General features: G+C 38.2%; 1 protein-coding gene across 1 annotated transcript in view; it reads right to left on the bottom strand.

Moving 5' to 3' along the window:
- The window catches only part of VWA8 (von Willebrand factor A domain containing 8), a 751,729-nt gene that overhangs the window by 237,361 nt on the left and 496,253 nt on the right, over positions 1-18,115 (bottom strand). The window contains exons 27-32 of the mRNA XM_007948177.1: positions 17,136-17,244; positions 14,162-14,300; positions 11,104-11,303; positions 3,062-3,175; positions 1,740-1,804; positions 501-626 (exon numbers count right to left, since the gene is read on the bottom strand). Coding sequence (XP_007946368.1) covers positions 501-626; positions 1,740-1,804; positions 3,062-3,175; positions 11,104-11,303; positions 14,162-14,300; positions 17,136-17,244 — 753 coding nt within the window. The remainder of the gene's footprint in view (positions 1-500; positions 627-1,739; positions 1,805-3,061; positions 3,176-11,103; positions 11,304-14,161; positions 14,301-17,135; positions 17,245-18,115) is intronic.

Genomic DNA, 18,115 nt, shown 5'->3' with positions numbered 1-18,115 from the left:
AACACAAGCATAAATATACCCCAATAAGAACACATAAAGAAAGAAGAAACTTCTAAGGGACAGATTAGGTAAAATTATAAGAAACCAACCAACCAACCAACCAATAAAAAACCTAGCTCTAGAAATGGAGACTGTGGCCCTTTGAAGAGAGGACTAATTGACAATCACTTCTGAAGTACCTTCAGTTTGGCAAGCATACAGTTAATTTCCAATGTGCTAACAGGGAAAACTTGAATAAATATGGATCACACATAAAAGTTATTATTTTCTTACTGTTAATTTCAACTTCTTCCTCAGAAACAGTTTGATAATTACTATGAGCAGTGACATTCTAATTATCTTAATTTCCTTCTCTCTCTTCTCCTTCCTACTCTTATCTACAAATATGCTGCCAAACAGGCAAACATGACAAACATGAGGGAGACAGGACATAAGGACACTGGTAACAGAGGAGTGTGAGCTACAGTGCAGTCCATGAAACACTATGTAGATCTACTCACTGATGCGTTTTGTTCTCCACCAGAAGCCACTTGTCTTCTGCTACAAGGAAAACTGTCTTGAGAGTGATGGGAAGTGAGATGGTATGAGTTCGCCCTTCTAGAACATCCAGCACAGTGAGGCTGTTCCTGTAAAAAGCAAAGGAGAAGCAAACTGTGTGAAAGAAGACGGTAAGAATAATGGTTGAATAAACCATGGCATAATCACTCAGTGGCATATTATGCAATCCTTAAAAAGAATGTTTTTAATCCTACTTCTGTAGTGATACTGCCTCAGGAACCCAAGGAGGGCTCGCTATGAGTCAGGTTTGACTCGGCGGCAAATAACAACATAACAACAACAAGACTAAGTAATAGCATATAAAAAGCTAATTGTGAAAACAGGTATAGATAATCTCTATGAAGAGTATGCATAAGAAGAAGCACTAGGGAGTGGTACACTGTAACGCTAATAGTCGTTGGATCATTGAATCATGAGCACTTTCTTATGTCTGTTTTTAATTGTTCTATAATGTGGGATGAATTAATTTTATAGTTAAACATTTATAATTCGGTTTCATGAGCTTTATAATAACCAGTCCACTTGCTGTCAAACTGACTCCAACTCATGGGGACCCTGCATGTGTCAGAGTAGAACTGTGCTCATAGGGTTTCCAGTATAGTATGTGTCACTTAACATCCAGGAAATGTTTTGTGAAATAAGACATTATGTGATTTGGATGCTGTGGAAACACTATATTAAAATCTTATGGAAGGCTGCTTCTAGTTTGCTTCTTTGCTGCTGCTGCTCCGCCTACATGAGCAACTGGAGCAGCCTGGGCCCAGCAGTCCCCACCGCTGCCTGCCTGCCAGACAAAGCCTGAAAGCCCATGCCCAGAGCCATGTCCTCTGCCTCACAAGCCTGTATTCTACCCATGGTCCAGTGCTGTAAGAGTTTGGTCTTTAAACCCATTAGGAGAAAATAATAAACAAAAGGAGAGCTGTGTTTCCTAAAAAAAATAATTAATAAATAAACTTACGGGTCTAGGACATATATGTGTTTGGACATTGTCCAAATGGATGTTAAGTGATGCATGCCTGTAGTTGAGCTTTTGGAAGCAGATCCATAGAGCTTTCTTCCCAGGTACCTCTGGGTAAGCAGCTGAACATGTTAACCATTATAATAAACAAGTATAATTAAAACAGGAAACAGACGGACAAAGTAGGGACCCCAGTTTAAATCTTCTACATTAACAAACTCACCCATTTTCTTTGTAGAACACTAGCCAGTTTTTGTGTGAAAATTCTTTGCACATTTTATAAGTTTCCTAAAAACAAAACAAGACAAAATATTCACATTAAATGTGTCAGATGCAGGCATGTTTCTTCAACTGCTGCCCCTTAAAGTTATTCAATGTGTAAAACATGCCATTCTCAGAGAAGCCACTGGTTATGCACACCAAGCCTCTTATGGTGACATGGATTAAAGTATTTTTTAAAATTTGCTGTGACCTATGTTCTAAAACAATTTCAGAGTAAAAATCTTAAAAATAATGCCTAACACTGGTTAGAAATAAATATGTTATTTAGTGATTAACTGTGGAATTTATACCATAACATAAATAAACCAAAAACCAAACCCATGCCATCGAGTTGATTCTGATTCAGGTGGACCCTATAGGATAGGGTAGAACATCCCTGTAGGATTTCCAAAGCTGTATGTGAATCTTTATGGAAGCCGACTGCTACCACATCTTTTCCTCATGAAGCAGCAGGTGGGTTCATACCACTGACCTTTCTGGATAGCAGGTGAGTGCTTCAACCACTGTATCACCAGGGATCTTTATAATATAAATACATAGGGGATACTTTATTTCTTAGAGTTGAATATATTTATGACATTTTTGTGGGCTTTTGAGACTTACCTATGCTGCCATTTAGGGCAGAGTAAGCCTTATTTAATATCCCTTCACCTTTTTCTGAATCACAGAATAAGTTCTCTTGGTCTCAAATTTACTTACACTTTTTATCTAGTAGGTGTGATTAGATGTCTTACTCATGGGTTCATCATAATAACCCAAAACATAAACACATAGCTAAAAAACAGGTTAAATTCATTTTAAGATTAGAAATTTGTTATGAATAGCCTACACAAATAGCTTTTACTGTTTCATTGTTTGTAAATCAGTCTGTCATGCACATAATGCACACAAAATGAAGCCACTGGTATTTAAATATATTTATCTTTATAGTATTAAATCTGAAAGTGCATAATAAGGGAATTATTTTGTGCATTATAGTAGATAAGGAGCTCTGGTAGCATAGTGGCTAAGGCATTTGACTGCTAACCAGAAGGCTGGCGGTTCAAACCCACCAGCCACTCCTCGGAAGGAAGATGGGGCAATCTACTTCTGTAGTGATACTGCCTCAGAAACCCAAGGAGGGGTCGCTATGAGTCGGGTCTGACTCGACGGCACATAACAACAACAACAACAAGAGGCCCTGAAAGGGTTGGCAGACAGGCAGGCATCTTTATGGTGTTAGAAAGCTAGGATAATTAGCCAGACAAGGCTGGTATTCCTTACAACCTCCTCCTTGTTCCACCAGGAAGATCTCTTAGATGCGTTCTCTTCTTCTGAACAGACGATAAGGCGACGAAGGGCCCAGCTAGTGGTATCTAACAACAGGATGACATTACTCTGGAAATAAAGAGAATAGTGAACAGCTCAAGATGTCTTCCTTTTTTAAAAGCAACAATCTCTTGGCAACCTGGGAATGAAGGTTATAGTGATAAACCAAAAGGAAGACAACAGCAGTGAAATGCTTAAAACAGCAAAATGCTGTTTGAATTGTGTCCCCCCAAAAGATAATCAGTCCTCATCCCTTGTCCCTGTGAACATGACCTTGTTTGGAAATGAAGTCATACTAGTTACCCTAACCCTTATGAACTAATCAATCTGAGTAGTGTACTTATAAAGAGAGAAGACAGGGAGACACACAGAGGGAAGGTGGTCGTGTGGAGACGGAGGCAGAGGTTGCAGTGATGCATCTACAGACCAAGGAACCCTCAGGCTTAGCAGGGACCACCAGACGCAAGGAAAAGAGAAGGGCTGATCTCCCCCAAGAGCCTTCAGAGAGATGATGGACCAACTGACACTTGGTTTTGGACTTCTGGCCTCCAGAACTGTGAGACAATAAATTTCTGTTGTTTTAAGCCATCAAATTTGTAGTGCTCTGTTACAACAGCTCTAGAAAATTAATACAGATACTGTGAAGACAATGAATGATTTTTCTTAATACAGAATTTCAAGTATTAGATAGCATTATGAAGATATTTCTATTAAGTAGTACAAAAGGTAATCTTTTTGACGGTTTTTATATTACCCTTCTAAATACAGGCTTGATTAACTACAATTCTATTTTATTAGATAGGAATGAGAAAGTTAAGAGTATTGATAATTAAAGGGTCCATTTACTACCCCCCTGTCCCTGGCCCCCGTAGGGTCCATTACACTTAAAGAATGCTCTGTTGAAAACACTCTTAAATTGTGCAGAATTAAATCTCACTTAACCTTTTCACAAATTCAAGTTAAATTCAGAAAATATGTACATGATATAAAGGTGGGTTAATAAGACATTATGAAGGGCCACCAAGAACCGAGGGCTGTTTTTTGTCTTGAAATTCACTCTGCTAGAAGACCTTTCATGCTGGTGGTGTAATAATGTACAAACAAGAGGGTTCTTCAACATTACTAATCACAGCTATTCAAATGAAGGAATCATTTCTCATTAATTAGGAGCATTTTTAAGGAAAAAATATTCTTATAAACCTTAAGCATTTAAATAAGCTTTTAAAAAAATGCATATGAAATAAAACCTTAAAATTAAGAAAACCAGACAAAACTAAATCTTTTGAAGGGATTCAAGGAAATTGATTTTTTAAGTTTCATTTTAAAGATGTTTGAAGATTACACTAACAGGTTTGCAGAATGACATCTGCCAGTTGTTCAGACCTCATTGTTATGCAATTGTCTTTTCTTTTTTGTACATTTGGAGTCCCTCCAGTAATCTTAACTCCTAGGAATGTTTCATTATAAGCGGAACAAAAAGCACTTTCTTTGCAGTAAAAAAACAATCAAGCACCCAAAGAATTAATACATACTTTGCAAAATATAGGAAACAATAAAATATGAAATGTTTGTTCACTTATGTCATGTCCTTATCAGGCAGCTTAAACTTAAGGCACAATGGCGAATACAAAGTTGAACCAACCATGGCCCTTGCCCTCCAACACATCGTCTACTTAGAGAGAGATAAAAAGAAACGTAAAAACTGCCACCTCACAGTGTGGTTTCAAATGTATTTACGAGCTAATTTTACTGAAGTGCTCAAGAATTAAAATAGTACTCACACCACATAATTTTCTTCACATATATCATCCAAGTCCTGACTGCATTAAAAAAATTCTACTAAACTTGGTGGCAAATCTTTCATTTTTCCACAAATATCTTCACCCTTAGAACGTATCATTTTGTATAATATGGAATTCTGTTTTTAGAATATTTGTTTGGAATAGTCTTTTTAGAAATTGCATCTAATTTTAAAAAGTATCAACAACAACATCAACATTATTCATTGACAGTTGAAAAGTTCAAAACTGGTAATAACATCTTAGAATTTTCATTAAGAAAATATATTGTTGTTGTTCTTATGTGCCATCGAGTCAGCCCTGACTCATAGCGACCCCTCCTTGGGTTTCCGAGGCAGTATCACTATGGAAGTAGGATTGCCCAACCTTCCTTCCGAGGAGTGGCTGGTGGGTTTGAACCGCCAGCCTTCTGGTTAGCAGTCAAGTGCCTTAGCCACTATGCTACCAGAGTTAATTTATAAAGTCTCCATTGTAGATTGAATCTTTTTTTAAAAAAAATTCTCCTGGTAAAATGTATGTAACACAAAATTTGCAACTGTAACAATTCAGTGACATTAATTACATTCACCATATTGTGCAATTATGACCACTATTTCACAAAGTTTTCATTCCCCAGAATAGAAACTCACTATCCCTTAAGCAATAAATCCAATTTCCTCCTCCCACCATCCCTGGTAACCACTAATAAACTGTCTCCATGCACTTGCCTAGTCAAGATATTTTGTATGAGTGAGATCACAGAATATTCGTCCTTTTGTATCTGGCTTATTTCACTCAGCATAATGTATTTTCAAGGTTCACCCATGTCATTGCATGTATCAGAACTTCATTTCTCTTTATGGCTGTGTAATATTGCATTGTATGGATGTACCACATTTTATTTATGCATTCATCTGTTGATGGACACTTGCGTGGTTCCCACCATTTGGCTGTTGTGACTACTGCTACAGTGAATGCTGGTGTACATGTGTCTGTTTGAGTCCCTGTTTTCAATTCTTCTGGGTATATACCTAGGAGTGGAACTGCTGTGTCATATAGTAATTTTATATTTTAACTTTTTGAGGAACCTAGATTAAATCCATTTTGATTAAGTATTTTTAAGGGATAAAAACATTTTTATATGATAGGTATGTTCAACATTATCATTCATTCTTAGCATTTGAACAATTGGGATAATATTAACTTTTCTAAACAAAAGAGAGTACTAAAAAGACATTTTATCCCAAAAGATGATTTAAACAGAAAAATAAGCAGGAGATTAAGGAAATATGATCAAGTAGAAAAATAAGGTAACACAGTTTAAAATATTTCTTCCTGTTTTAGGGTTTAATACTTACACACTCACAATTTGGCATAAAGTGAACTGAAAAGCTGTATCTTTTTAAGGGGGAGAACATACACACACATACACACACACACACACACACCCCATGACACACGCATTTCCAGCCATTACTCTTTTAGAAGTAGTTTTATAAGCAGTTGGTAACATGAGGGAGTTCTGCTGCTCCATCCTTTTAGATGTTAATGGTTTCCTTCTGTAAATGACTAATGATATATTCTGTCTGAGTTTAAAAATAGAATTTTGCATCACACATGAGTACATGTAACTGGCTTTGGCATCCCTGGAATGGGGGGCAGGGAGGAGAAGCAAGTGTGCGATTTTATCATGTTTGTATTTGACTGGGAGAAAAGTGACCTCTGGATGACCTCAATGTCCCAAAGTCTGAAATTCTAAACTTTGTACAGATGTAATAAGTAATCTCATGGGGGTTATTTTTTTATTTTTAGGCATGGCAAAGTTTCCCTTTCCTCACTTAAGACTTTATTTGAGCAAAGAATTTTTGAACAACGTCTTAAACTAACCAGAGAAATGCATCTGCAGTAGAGCTTTATTTTAAAGACCCAGGATAAATGAATTAGTGGAAGGCCTTCTCTGCAACGTTTTAGCTTCATTTTCAGTTAGGGCAACATGGAGAAGAAGGAAGTGATAGCATTACACTAATTTTTTAAAAAATTAGCCTAGAAGTATTTGTTGTTTGTTAAATTTCACAGTTGCGCGCTGTTCATTTGGAATTAAACATTTCTCAGATCCTAAAAGGGCCCTGCTTTAAAACAGCGAAGGTATCCTCTCTGGGAAAAGATGAGTCAGCTCAGAGGGCAGGTACAGAGCACAGATGTGCTGTGCCCATCTGCTCAGAGTGTGTCAGTGGCTTTCAGGAAAACTGCTGACACTGTGAAAAGTTGAAACTATGGCCGAAGCGCTCATAAAGCAGCATGTAAGAATGCAGAGAGGCAAGGCATTGGCTATGGAGCTCAAGCACATCTTTACAATGAAAAGCATATTTTCTTTGATGAAAGTCATTTTAATTAAACAGAATATTAACCAAGAAGGTTGCCAACTAACTGAATCTTTTGAGAAAATAAAGTACTTGCTGAGAAGTTAATAATCTGGTGTTTTGAAAGAATTTGTATACGTAATTTCGACAGTTAATTTGACAGCTGAAAATTTGGCAGGACAGTTTGAATAAACACTCTAAATTTAGATTTAGATTCTCATCCACATTTTATTGGCTTACTGAATTAAATGTCACTAAGAAATCATGTGCTTTTTATGGCAGATCTTCTAACTATAGAGTTTAATTCAATGGCATTGATACACTGTTGGAAATTTGTAAGGTGAAACCCTTCCTTCAATCTGCTAAATACAAATTTTTATGAGCAACATCTGGATATTCATAAATTCTGCTTCCAGGAGACAATAAAAAATGGGGAAAAAAAAGTAAAAGCAAAACCAGATAAAACCTTTTTAACTCACAATTTATGACAAATTTAGACAAGAACTAAATAATTACTCAGTGAAGAAAAGTAAAAAAAATAATAACTTGTTGTTGGGTGTTGTCGAGTCAAATTTGACTCACAGTGATGCCATGTGACAGGGCAGAACTGCCCACATTGTTTGCTTAGCTGTAATCTTTCCATAAGCAGATTGCTGGGGCTTTGTCCCATGGGGCCGCTGGGGGGTTCAGACCACCAACCTTTCAGTTACTGACATGTTATTTATACAATATTTTTCTCTTGATGAGTTAGAGTCTACAAGTATTCTTTCTTGGTAACACTTTGCTCTCCTAGTGACTTAAAATACCCGTGAGCAACAACATTCACTTAACATTTTCCTATCGTGAATACACACTCTCAAATTTTTCATCCGAACATTTTCCCCAAGTATCTGCAGTGAGTTAGAGAGTTATGAAGTTTAATTCTGGTGGGGTCTATCCAATTCGGTTTGAATTTCAGTTCTAGTACATACTCACTGGGCAAGTTCTTCAACTCTCTGAGTTTCAGTTTCCTCATATGTAAATAAGGCGAGTAGCCACCTCAATGATGGTTGTAAGAATAACATGAAATAATATATGTCATACCCTACTGATACATTTTCAGGATTTAACCATTGATCCTCCTACTTAAGACATTCATTACTTGTCTTACGAGATACCACGTTCTCCTGGTTTATCCATCTATTTCACTGACCACTCACCCACATCCCCCTTCATTGATTTCTCCTCATCTCTCTGACTTCTTAATATTTTAGTACCCCAGGGGTTCCCATTTCTACCCACATTCACTCTCTGAGTGAGCCTTTCCAGTCACATGGCTTTTAAATATCATTTATATGCCAATGACTCCCAAATTTATATTTCCTGTCCTAACCTCTCCATTGAACTCCAGCTCATCATCTACTTGGATATCTAATACACATTACAAATTTAATCAAATATATGTTCTTTCCTCCCAAACCTATTGCTTTCCCATTTCATTTAATGGCAACTCCACCCATTCAGTTGCTCAGACCTTAAACCTTGAACTTTTGTGTTGTCTCACTCCATACATCTGTTCTGTTAGGAAATCCTTTTGTACCTACCTTCAAAATACCATTAGAATCCATTGCTACTTACAACCTTTATTCTACATCAAACCACCATTATCTCTTGGTAGGGTTTTTTCAAAAATCTCAGTTTCCCACATTCTCCTTTAGGACGATAGACTATTTACTACAGTGCAGCCAAAGTAATCCTTTCAAAATATACCAAATCAGGCTCCTTTTCTGCTCAAAACCCTCTAATGTCTTCCTCTTTTACTCAGAGTATGGGCCCAGAACCTCACAGTGGCCTACAAGGCTCTGTGCAGTCTGCTTCTCTTGCCTCAGTCCAGTTCTTGTCCCAACCTACCGAGTAACCTCTTGGGTTCACCTCCTATTCTCCTCCCATGCAATCTTCCCCACCACATAGAGGAAGAGGCATGTTCCAGCTTCAGGCCTTGGCATTTACTATTCCCTTTGGAGAGGAATACTCTTCTTCCAGATACCTGCACTCCTCCTTCATCAAGTTTTTGCTTAAATATCACCTTCCCAGTGACACAATCCCTGACAACACTATGTAAAATTGCAGTCTGTTTTACACTCACCCCAGCTTCTCACCTTCTAAATTAATGCATAATTTAACTATTTATTTATTGTGTGTCACCCCCTCCTCTCAAATCTCTGTCTTGAGGACAGAGATTTTGTTTTGTTGTTAGTATCCCCAATATTAGGCATCCATAGATATTTACCGAAAGAATAATATGCCTAGTAAAGTATTTGGTAGATACTAGGCAGACAGTAGATAAACTAAACATTAGACCTATTTATTGGCACAATACAGATTAATTTAAACCAAACCCAACCCACTGCCATCAAGTTGATTCCCACTCACAGCAACCCCCATTGGGTTCCAAGGCTATAAATTTTTATGGAAGTAGATTGCCTCATCTTCCTCCCATGGAGCAGCTAGTGGGTTTGAACTGCTGACCTTCTGGTTAGCAGCTAAATGCCTTACCTGCTATGCCACCAGCGCTCCTTACAGATTAACTTAGACCTTATGATTGTCACTATTTCAAACACAATCTGTCTTTTGATCTGTGCTTTCTGTTGGCAATTATTTTTAGCCTGTGTGGTAGTTATGTTTGTGTGTCAACTTGGCTGGGCCTGGCTGAGTGGCTGAGCAGCTGGTGGTAGTTATTCCTCATAATGAGACTGCCAATCAACTCCATGGTGGGATCTACCACAAGCAGCTGAGTAGCTGTCTTTGGGATGTGGTCTGCTTCCTGTATATAAGCAGAAGCCTTGGGAATGGTTTCTAGCTTATGGTATCTTGAACCCTGCATGTAGCCATGTTGTTGTTCAGCAGCCTGCCATGCTCTGCCAACCTTGGGACTTACAATGGACTTGAATTAATGACCTGCTGTGTGGTTTGGTAATATCGGGACTGTGCCTTTTTACTTGTCAACCTTGGGCTTGGCAGCCTCAGCAGCTAACAGCTGTCTGAGTGAAGAAAAGTCTCCAGCTCCAGTGGCCGGGAGCAGGAGGCAGAGCTGAAGCCCAAGGCTGAGGGATTTTCATCCAGTCCCTAGAGCTTGGCACTTTAACTTGGACTTAAAGCCTCCAAACTGTAAGAATAAACTCCTGTTTGTTAAGGCCATCCCATTTGTGGTATATTCTTGTCAGAGTGGCACTAAGTAACCAGAACAGCCTGATTCTAGTCACCTGTGGTTTTCTGTCATGCTGTCTTGGAATATACTGATGGATGGGAATGGAGAATCATTAGCTACTAAAGGATCTCAGTGTATTCTAGTCAATGTATTTACGTGGCTGAGTTCACTGAAAGAATGCCATTCAGCTCTCAGGTCAAATGTTATCTCCTAAGAAGAGATCTCTCATCTTTATAAAACTCTTTATAAACTGTTTATAAAACTGTTGTCTTCATAAAACTGTTCATTCTCCCAACTCCTCCCACTTTACTCCCATCACTCTCTAGGACTTCCATCCCCCTGATTCTATATCTGAAATTGGCATATTTAATTGTTGGCTTACTTACAGTCTATCTTTCACACATACACACACAAAAAATTTAAATCTCCTAAGAAAGAATTATCCAGCCCAAAATATCAATAGTGACAATGTTAAGAAACCTTGACTTAAATGTTTCAAGACTTAGAGGTCATGTTTAAGTCTTTGCCTTCATGGTACTGTTAAACCCAGCTCCCAACCTTTTCCTCCACATTCTCTCAATCACTATGAAAGCACATATATTCAGGTCTAGATTACATATCAGTCTTGCCTTTTCCACTAATTGCAGCATGCAGTAGGCCTGTGTGCATTACCTGCTGCTCATGGAGAACCACTTGACCTTTGAGGGGATTTCCCAGAGGTGCCACTGTCACAAACGGCTGCCAAATTCCACTGGCTACTCTTGGGAAGATGTCAAAAAGATCCACAAAGTGGGCACTTTTCCCAGTCATATCCATGAAGTGTAAGGTAACAGGATTGCATAGAGCTACATACAGAGTATTCTCTTCATTTTCTGAAATGACAAAAAGGTGTTGATTTTGTAGTATGCAACAGATGGCCTGATGGGTTAAGAGGATCAGTGAACACTGAATCATGAGGTTGAACACACAGTTGAAACTCAGAAGATAATCTGTAGATGGATTGATTACGCTGAAAAAGCCCATGGGAGGTCATTTAGTTCCTGCTCTAAATGTAGCAAATGCCACATCTATCTATTCCAGGAAGATAAGTATCTGTCTGTTCCCAAAAGAGTTCCACAATAACTCACAATAACACCATTAAATTTTTAACAACCCTCAATCTCAATTTTAACAATCATCAATTCCTCCCTGTATGGAAGCAAAGTTGTTTTGTGCTGCTTTAAGTTCTGTTTCCCTTGTTGTGTTGCTGGTTCAGATGCACAATGGTTGGTCAACAAGGTCTACTTACTAATCTTTCATTTTTGAGATAGTTATCCTATCTTTAGGCTTTTCTTGTATAAATAAGTAACTCAATTTTCTAAATCTAACTATATGGATATGATTTTCCAAACTTTTGTTCATATTTGGGAATTTATTATAAAATCTGTCTTATCGATCTGAGTTCTTGAAAAAGCCCATTTTTTTTTTAATCCTGTGTTAGTGCTTCTTCAACTTTAAAGTGCATTGGAATCACCCAGGGATCCAATGAAAATGCAGATTCTGATTAGGCGGGTCTGCGGTGGGGCTCTCAGAGTACATACACACACATGTATTGTACACACACATGTATTTATATCTATATCTATCTTTTGTTGTTGTTGTTGTTATGTGCCGTTGAGTCGGCCCCGACTCATAGTGACCCCAACTCATAGCGACCCCTTCTTGGGTTTCTGAGGCAGCATCACTACCGAAGTAGGATTGCCCAACCTTCCTTCCTAGGAGTGGCTGGTGGGTTTGAACCGCCAGCCTTCTGGTTAGCAGTCAAGTGCTTTAGCCACTATGCTACCAAAGCTCCTCTATATCTATCTATCTATCTATATAAATTGAGTTTTCTTTAATATGCATACATATCTATCTATATATTTATGTGTGTATACATATGTATATACACACATGTATATATTATATATATTTATGATTTATAGCCAGTTGCCATCAAATCAATTCTTACTCATGGTGACCCCATATATCTCAGAGTAGAACTGCACTGCACAGGGTTTTCAATGGCTGATTTTTTAAAAGTAGATCACCATGTCTTTCTTCTGACGCACCTCTGGGTAGACGCAAACCTCCAATCTTTTGGTTGGCAGTTGAGTGTATTAACTGTTTATACCACCCAAGGACTCTAGGTGATTCCTATGTACTTTAAAGTTGAAGCATCACTGATAGGGACTTCATATATATATATTTATTATTTAACTTTGATTGTAACCCAAGAAAACGCCGTTCTTCTCACAAACTCAAGGAACAGGGTAAACAAAACAAAACAACAACAACAAAAACCTTGCAAATGTGACCAATATTGAAACAAAGGATTAAATTTATATCAAGGACAGCAAATGAGTTTCATTTGTAAGGGCCCTCTCTGACTGGCAGCGACTGCTTGAAATGTTATGTTGAAAAGAATTCTGACACTGGGACCAGTTTTACTGAGAAAGGTGCGGCAACTGATTAGCAATGTGCTGCACAGACACAGGCAGAGGGTGTAGTTGCTGTTAGGTGCTGTCAAGTCAATTTTCAACTCACAGCAACCCCCGTGACAGAGCAGAACTTCCCCATAAAGTTTTCTCAGCTGTAATCTTTATGGAAGCGGATTGCTAGGTCTTTCACACTTATTTACAATCCTCAAATACTAGACAGGAACCAAAGTTCAGACTCTGTCCCCAAATCACATACATTCTCTCTATCAGCAAATATATTCATACATTTACAATCCTTAAATACTAGACAGGAACCAAAGTTCAGACTCTGTCCCCAAATCACATACATTCTCTCTATCAGCAAATACATTCATCCATTTACAATCCTTAAATACTAGATAGGAGCCAAAGTTCAGACTCTGTCCCAAAATCACACACATTCTATCAGCAAATACATTCATACATTTACAATCCTTAAATACTAGACAAGAACCAAAATTCAGACCCTGTCCCAAAATGACATATAATCTCTCTACCAGCAAAGGTAAAATATCTTAAAAAGAAGACCAATCTGTTAGGGAAAAACCTGTATGGTTTTTTTAAAGTACATATTTTTATTTAATATAGACAATTTGGAGGAATAAATAATATTCAGAGAACTTCCAGTAACAAAATCCAGCTACTGATTTTGCCTAAATAATCCTCATCTTAGTAATGTTATTCCCCTCCACCTCCCTTCTGTTTATGTCAGCCTGGGTAACTGACATTAACTGAGGACTTCTGCCAACAGCACCCAGAGTACCCTGCATGAATCAGTGGGTAGTGGCAACAGTTCAGAGATGGAGATGCCAAAAACCCACACCCTCTATTTGCATTCTTTACAATAAGTTTTAGTGACTGTGAATCATTCCAGCCCTGCAATCACCAAAACAGAATCCCAGCCAAAAAAATCCAATGTTTCTACTTTTTCTTCCCCCCTTCTATTTTTAACACCCGCCTGGGTGTGTTTAACTTTTGCTACAATAGTAATGAGAAACAGACATATGCACACAAACGCAGCAGTGCTTATGTGGATTCTACCATAGCATTTTGTTAGGCTGTTACAGGAAATCAGTTCTAAATTACATATAATTGCCATTCAATTCAAGAACGACAGTCCCTGAGTCTGTCATAGACTTCTTGATGTCTGCAAATGGTTTCAATCTCTCTTTTAAGGGGGAAAAGAAAAATGCATACAGGAAGGAAAAAATCAAAAGAATAAACTGACATACCCTGTAATGTAGCAATGTCACAGACTAAGTTAACTTCATCCAGTGGTAACTTCCAGGAGGCACACTCTTCAGTAAAGTTGAGGGATCTTTCTTCATGCCTTTCTATTGTATACTCCTGTATGTTTATATGCACTGGACCCTATAATAAAGTAGTTATCCAGGTTAAAAAATGTGAGTAGTTACCAAAATAGAGAAAAGCTAAAATTCTCCCAAAACGTAGAATTTGAATTCAAGCACTCACTATCCTGATATATCTTTTCTCACTTTATTTTCTGGCCTGTTACTTCCAACAATAATTCCATATACTTGTGTTTATAAATGCTTTCACATGTGCTATCATATTTCTCACTTTTTTTTCTTCTTACTCACAAAATATACCAGATGTAAAATCCCATTACTTCATTCCTTCCTAAATCAAGAGCCAGTTTTGAACTCCAAGTACCAGGATCCAGAGCTGTCCAAACCAGGAGAATAATTTGTAAAAGAATGAACCAGGGTTGATATATTTCACCGTGAAGGATGATTATTTCCCAGCTTTAATAAGTCTCCAACACATGATACAGAAATGACTGAACCTGAGGTCTTGGAAATAAAATGCAGAAAATGTAACACTAGAATTTTTTTTTTTTAATTACTGATATAGCGTAGTTTATGAAAGGTAAAGTACTTCACACCTGGTGATAATTGTTCAATATAAATATAAGCAGAGGGAGTAATTTCACAATGTCATAGACATTAGTCCTGGGTATGGAGATACGACTTCCTGGAAGATTGTGTAGATTTAAACTGAAATTCAAATGATCTACATATTCTACTGAAAACAAAAACCAAACCCATTGTCCTTGAGTCAAATCTGAACTCATGCTGACACCACAAAATAGAGTAGAACTGCCTGATATGGTTTCCAAGGCTGTAAATCTTTACAGTAGCAGACTGCTACATCTTTCTCTCGAGGTGGCCAGTAAGTTTAGACCACCTACCTTTCTGTTAGTAGCCATGTGCTTAATCACTGCACCACCAGGGCTCCTTGCATGCTCTACAGTCCTTAATTAACTGGTAGGGAAGCACCCCAAAGCTGAGCAGTTGTGGCTGCTATGCCCAAAGGGCAGAAAAACAGGGCCTGCAGGGGTTGAGGGGGTGCGGTCACCACTCAGATGGACTAGGAGAACGAGGCCGCCCAAGGCCAAGGGAGAGGAGTTGCCATCCCAGTGGGCCTGTGAGGCGGAGCTGAAGCCCAGGGCCAAGGAGCCTCCACCCAGAATCCAGAGCCGATGGCCAACACCCAGAGTCTGGAGAGCAGGGCCTTTGCCTAGATGCTCTGAGAGAACAGAGGATTATTTTCAATGCCTGAGAGCTAATGTAAATTGTCTGCTGGTTTTGGACTTGCTTGATGCTTGTTATCCTTTTTTCCCCTCCAATCTCTCCCATCTATAATGGAAATGTCTACCTTGTATCTATTCCACTATTGCACTTTGGAAACAGGTAATTAATTTGTAATCTAGATTTCACAGGCTCACAAATGAAGAAGAATTTTGCCCCAGGATGAAATAAACCTAAAGTCTCATCCATATTTGATTTACATGATTCAGGAGATGAAATATTATACTTAGAGGTGATTTAGACTTTTAGGATAATATGATGCAGTAAATGTGTTTTGCATGTGGGAAGGACATGAATTTTGGGGACTAAAGGGTGGAATGTTATAGATTGAATTGTATACCCTCAAAATTGTGTTGTAAATCACAGCCTCTATTCCTGTGGTTATAATCCCATTTGGGACTGGGTTTCTTTGTTATGCTAATGAGGCAGGATTTGTGTAGCATGTATCCTGAGGCAATCTCTGCTGAGATATAAAAAGAGATTAAACAAGCAAGAGATACAGAGATTGGGAAGACTGACACCAAGCCACAGAGAGATCTCCAAGGAACCAGGAAACCAGCTGAAGTGAGATAAGGATCTTCCCCCAGAGCTGATAAAGAGAAAGCCTTCTCCTAGAGCCTGTGCCATAAACTTGGAAATCTAGCCTCCTAAATGGTGAGGAAGGAACTCTGGTAGCATAGTGCCTAAGGCACTTGACTGCTAACCAGAAGGCTGGCAGTTCAAACCCACCAGCCGCTCCTTGGAAGGAAGGTTGGGCATTCCTACTTCCGTAGTGATACTGCCTTGGAAACCCAAGGAGGGGTCGTTATGAGTCGAGGCCGACTCGATGGCAAATAACAACAACAACAACAACAAATGGTGAGGAAATAAAATTCTGTTTGTTAAAGCCACCCATTTGTGGTGATCCTGCTAGAGCAGACAAGGTAACTGAGATACCTTTCTAACTAAAATGTGTCCCAGGGGCTGAATGACTAAAAACTACATTCCTCAGCTCTCTCGCAGCAAAGATTCTGGATGAGATTTAGGTTCTATCAATGGACTTGCATGAGCAAAGTTTTACTAGGACATGGCCGTTGTTGTTGTTGTTATGTGCCGTGGAGTTGGCCTGACTCATATGGACCCCTCCTTGGGTTTCTGAGGTGGTATCACTACAGAAGTAGGATTGCCCAACTTTCCTTCTGAGGAGTGGCTGGTGGGTTTGAACCGCCAGCCTTCTGGTTAGCAGTCAAGTGCCTTAGGCACTATGTTACCAGAGCTCTGAAGACAGAGCCTAGCAACAACATATAGATAAATAGAGATTGAAAATCCAGTGTAACATTTTAATCTTACTAGCAACCACGTAAAATGAAGACACATATGGAGTAACCATCCTAGGAAAATACATAACATATCTGACTCTCTTGAAATACACATTAGCTCTTAGAAATTTTATCTGGCCATTGAGTCCCTCAGAGGCCAGGTTGGCTTGTTAGAGCAGAAGCTAAATATTTTTTAAAATAACATCACAAGTCATTTCTGAGATTGTATGGATTTTTACCAGGGAAAATATGGAACAATTTTGAACATTTAATGAAGAAATAATAGAGATGTCAACCTTTATGTCTATATGATGAGTTTCTGCTGGGCACAACAGTTTTTGCTTTCCATTTCTTGACTGACCAATTGTCCAATAACCCATGAATATCTGTTCTGGCAGAGGCAACCTGTCAAAGATGATTTGAAAAATAAACATTTCTTCTTGTTTTCCAGACATAGGAAAGAATAATAAGCTATCTATTATCAAACACACATATAAATTTGTAAAACGCTCTACTTGGAAGTGAGTTATACTTCATTTTATTCAAAGAGATTTGAAAGCAGCAACACAAACAGACACATGTATACCAATGTTCATTGCAGCACATTTCACAACAGACAAAAGGTAGAAACAACCTAAATGTCCATCAACAGGTGAATGGATCAACAAATTGTGGTACATATATACAACGGTACAAATTGTGGTACATATTTACAATGTAAAACTCAGCCTTACAGACAAATGAAGTTCTGATGCATGCTACAATACAGATAAATCTCGATAACATTATGCTGAGTGAAATAAACCAATCACAAAAAGCAAAGATACTGTATGATCTCACTTATGTGAAGTACCTAGAATAGGCAATATACTGAGATCAAGGTTTAACAGTGGTTACCAGGGGCAGGAGGGAGGGGGAAAGGATGAGTCATTGTTTAAGAAGCACTGCGTTTCTGTTTATAGGGATGGAAAATTTGGCAAAGAATATTCGTAATGGTTGCACAACATGCATGATGTAATTGGTGTCACTGAATTGTACATGTGAAAAATGTTGAAATAGCAAATCTTGTTTATATATATATATGTATATATACATACACACACACACACACACACACACACATATATATATACAAACAATTTTTAAAAAGAAAAAACCAAAAGCAACAGATAAGACAGTCTATAAAATCACAATTACAATATACTTTAAGAAGAAAAACATTTCAGAAACTCAGAAGGTAAAGTCCCATTTTTATCTTAATAGCAAAAATAAGTAA

The sequence above is a fragment of the Orycteropus afer genome, unplaced genomic scaffold, assembly GCF_000298275.1.
Source record: "Orycteropus afer afer isolate SDZICR_OR568_19922 unplaced genomic scaffold, OryAfe1.0 scaffold00207, whole genome shotgun sequence".
NCBI classification, from domain to species: Eukaryota; Metazoa; Chordata; class Mammalia; order Tubulidentata; family Orycteropodidae; genus Orycteropus; species Orycteropus afer.
Note: the sequence above shows the minus strand (reverse complement) of the source record. Positions and strands in the feature narration are given on the sequence as shown.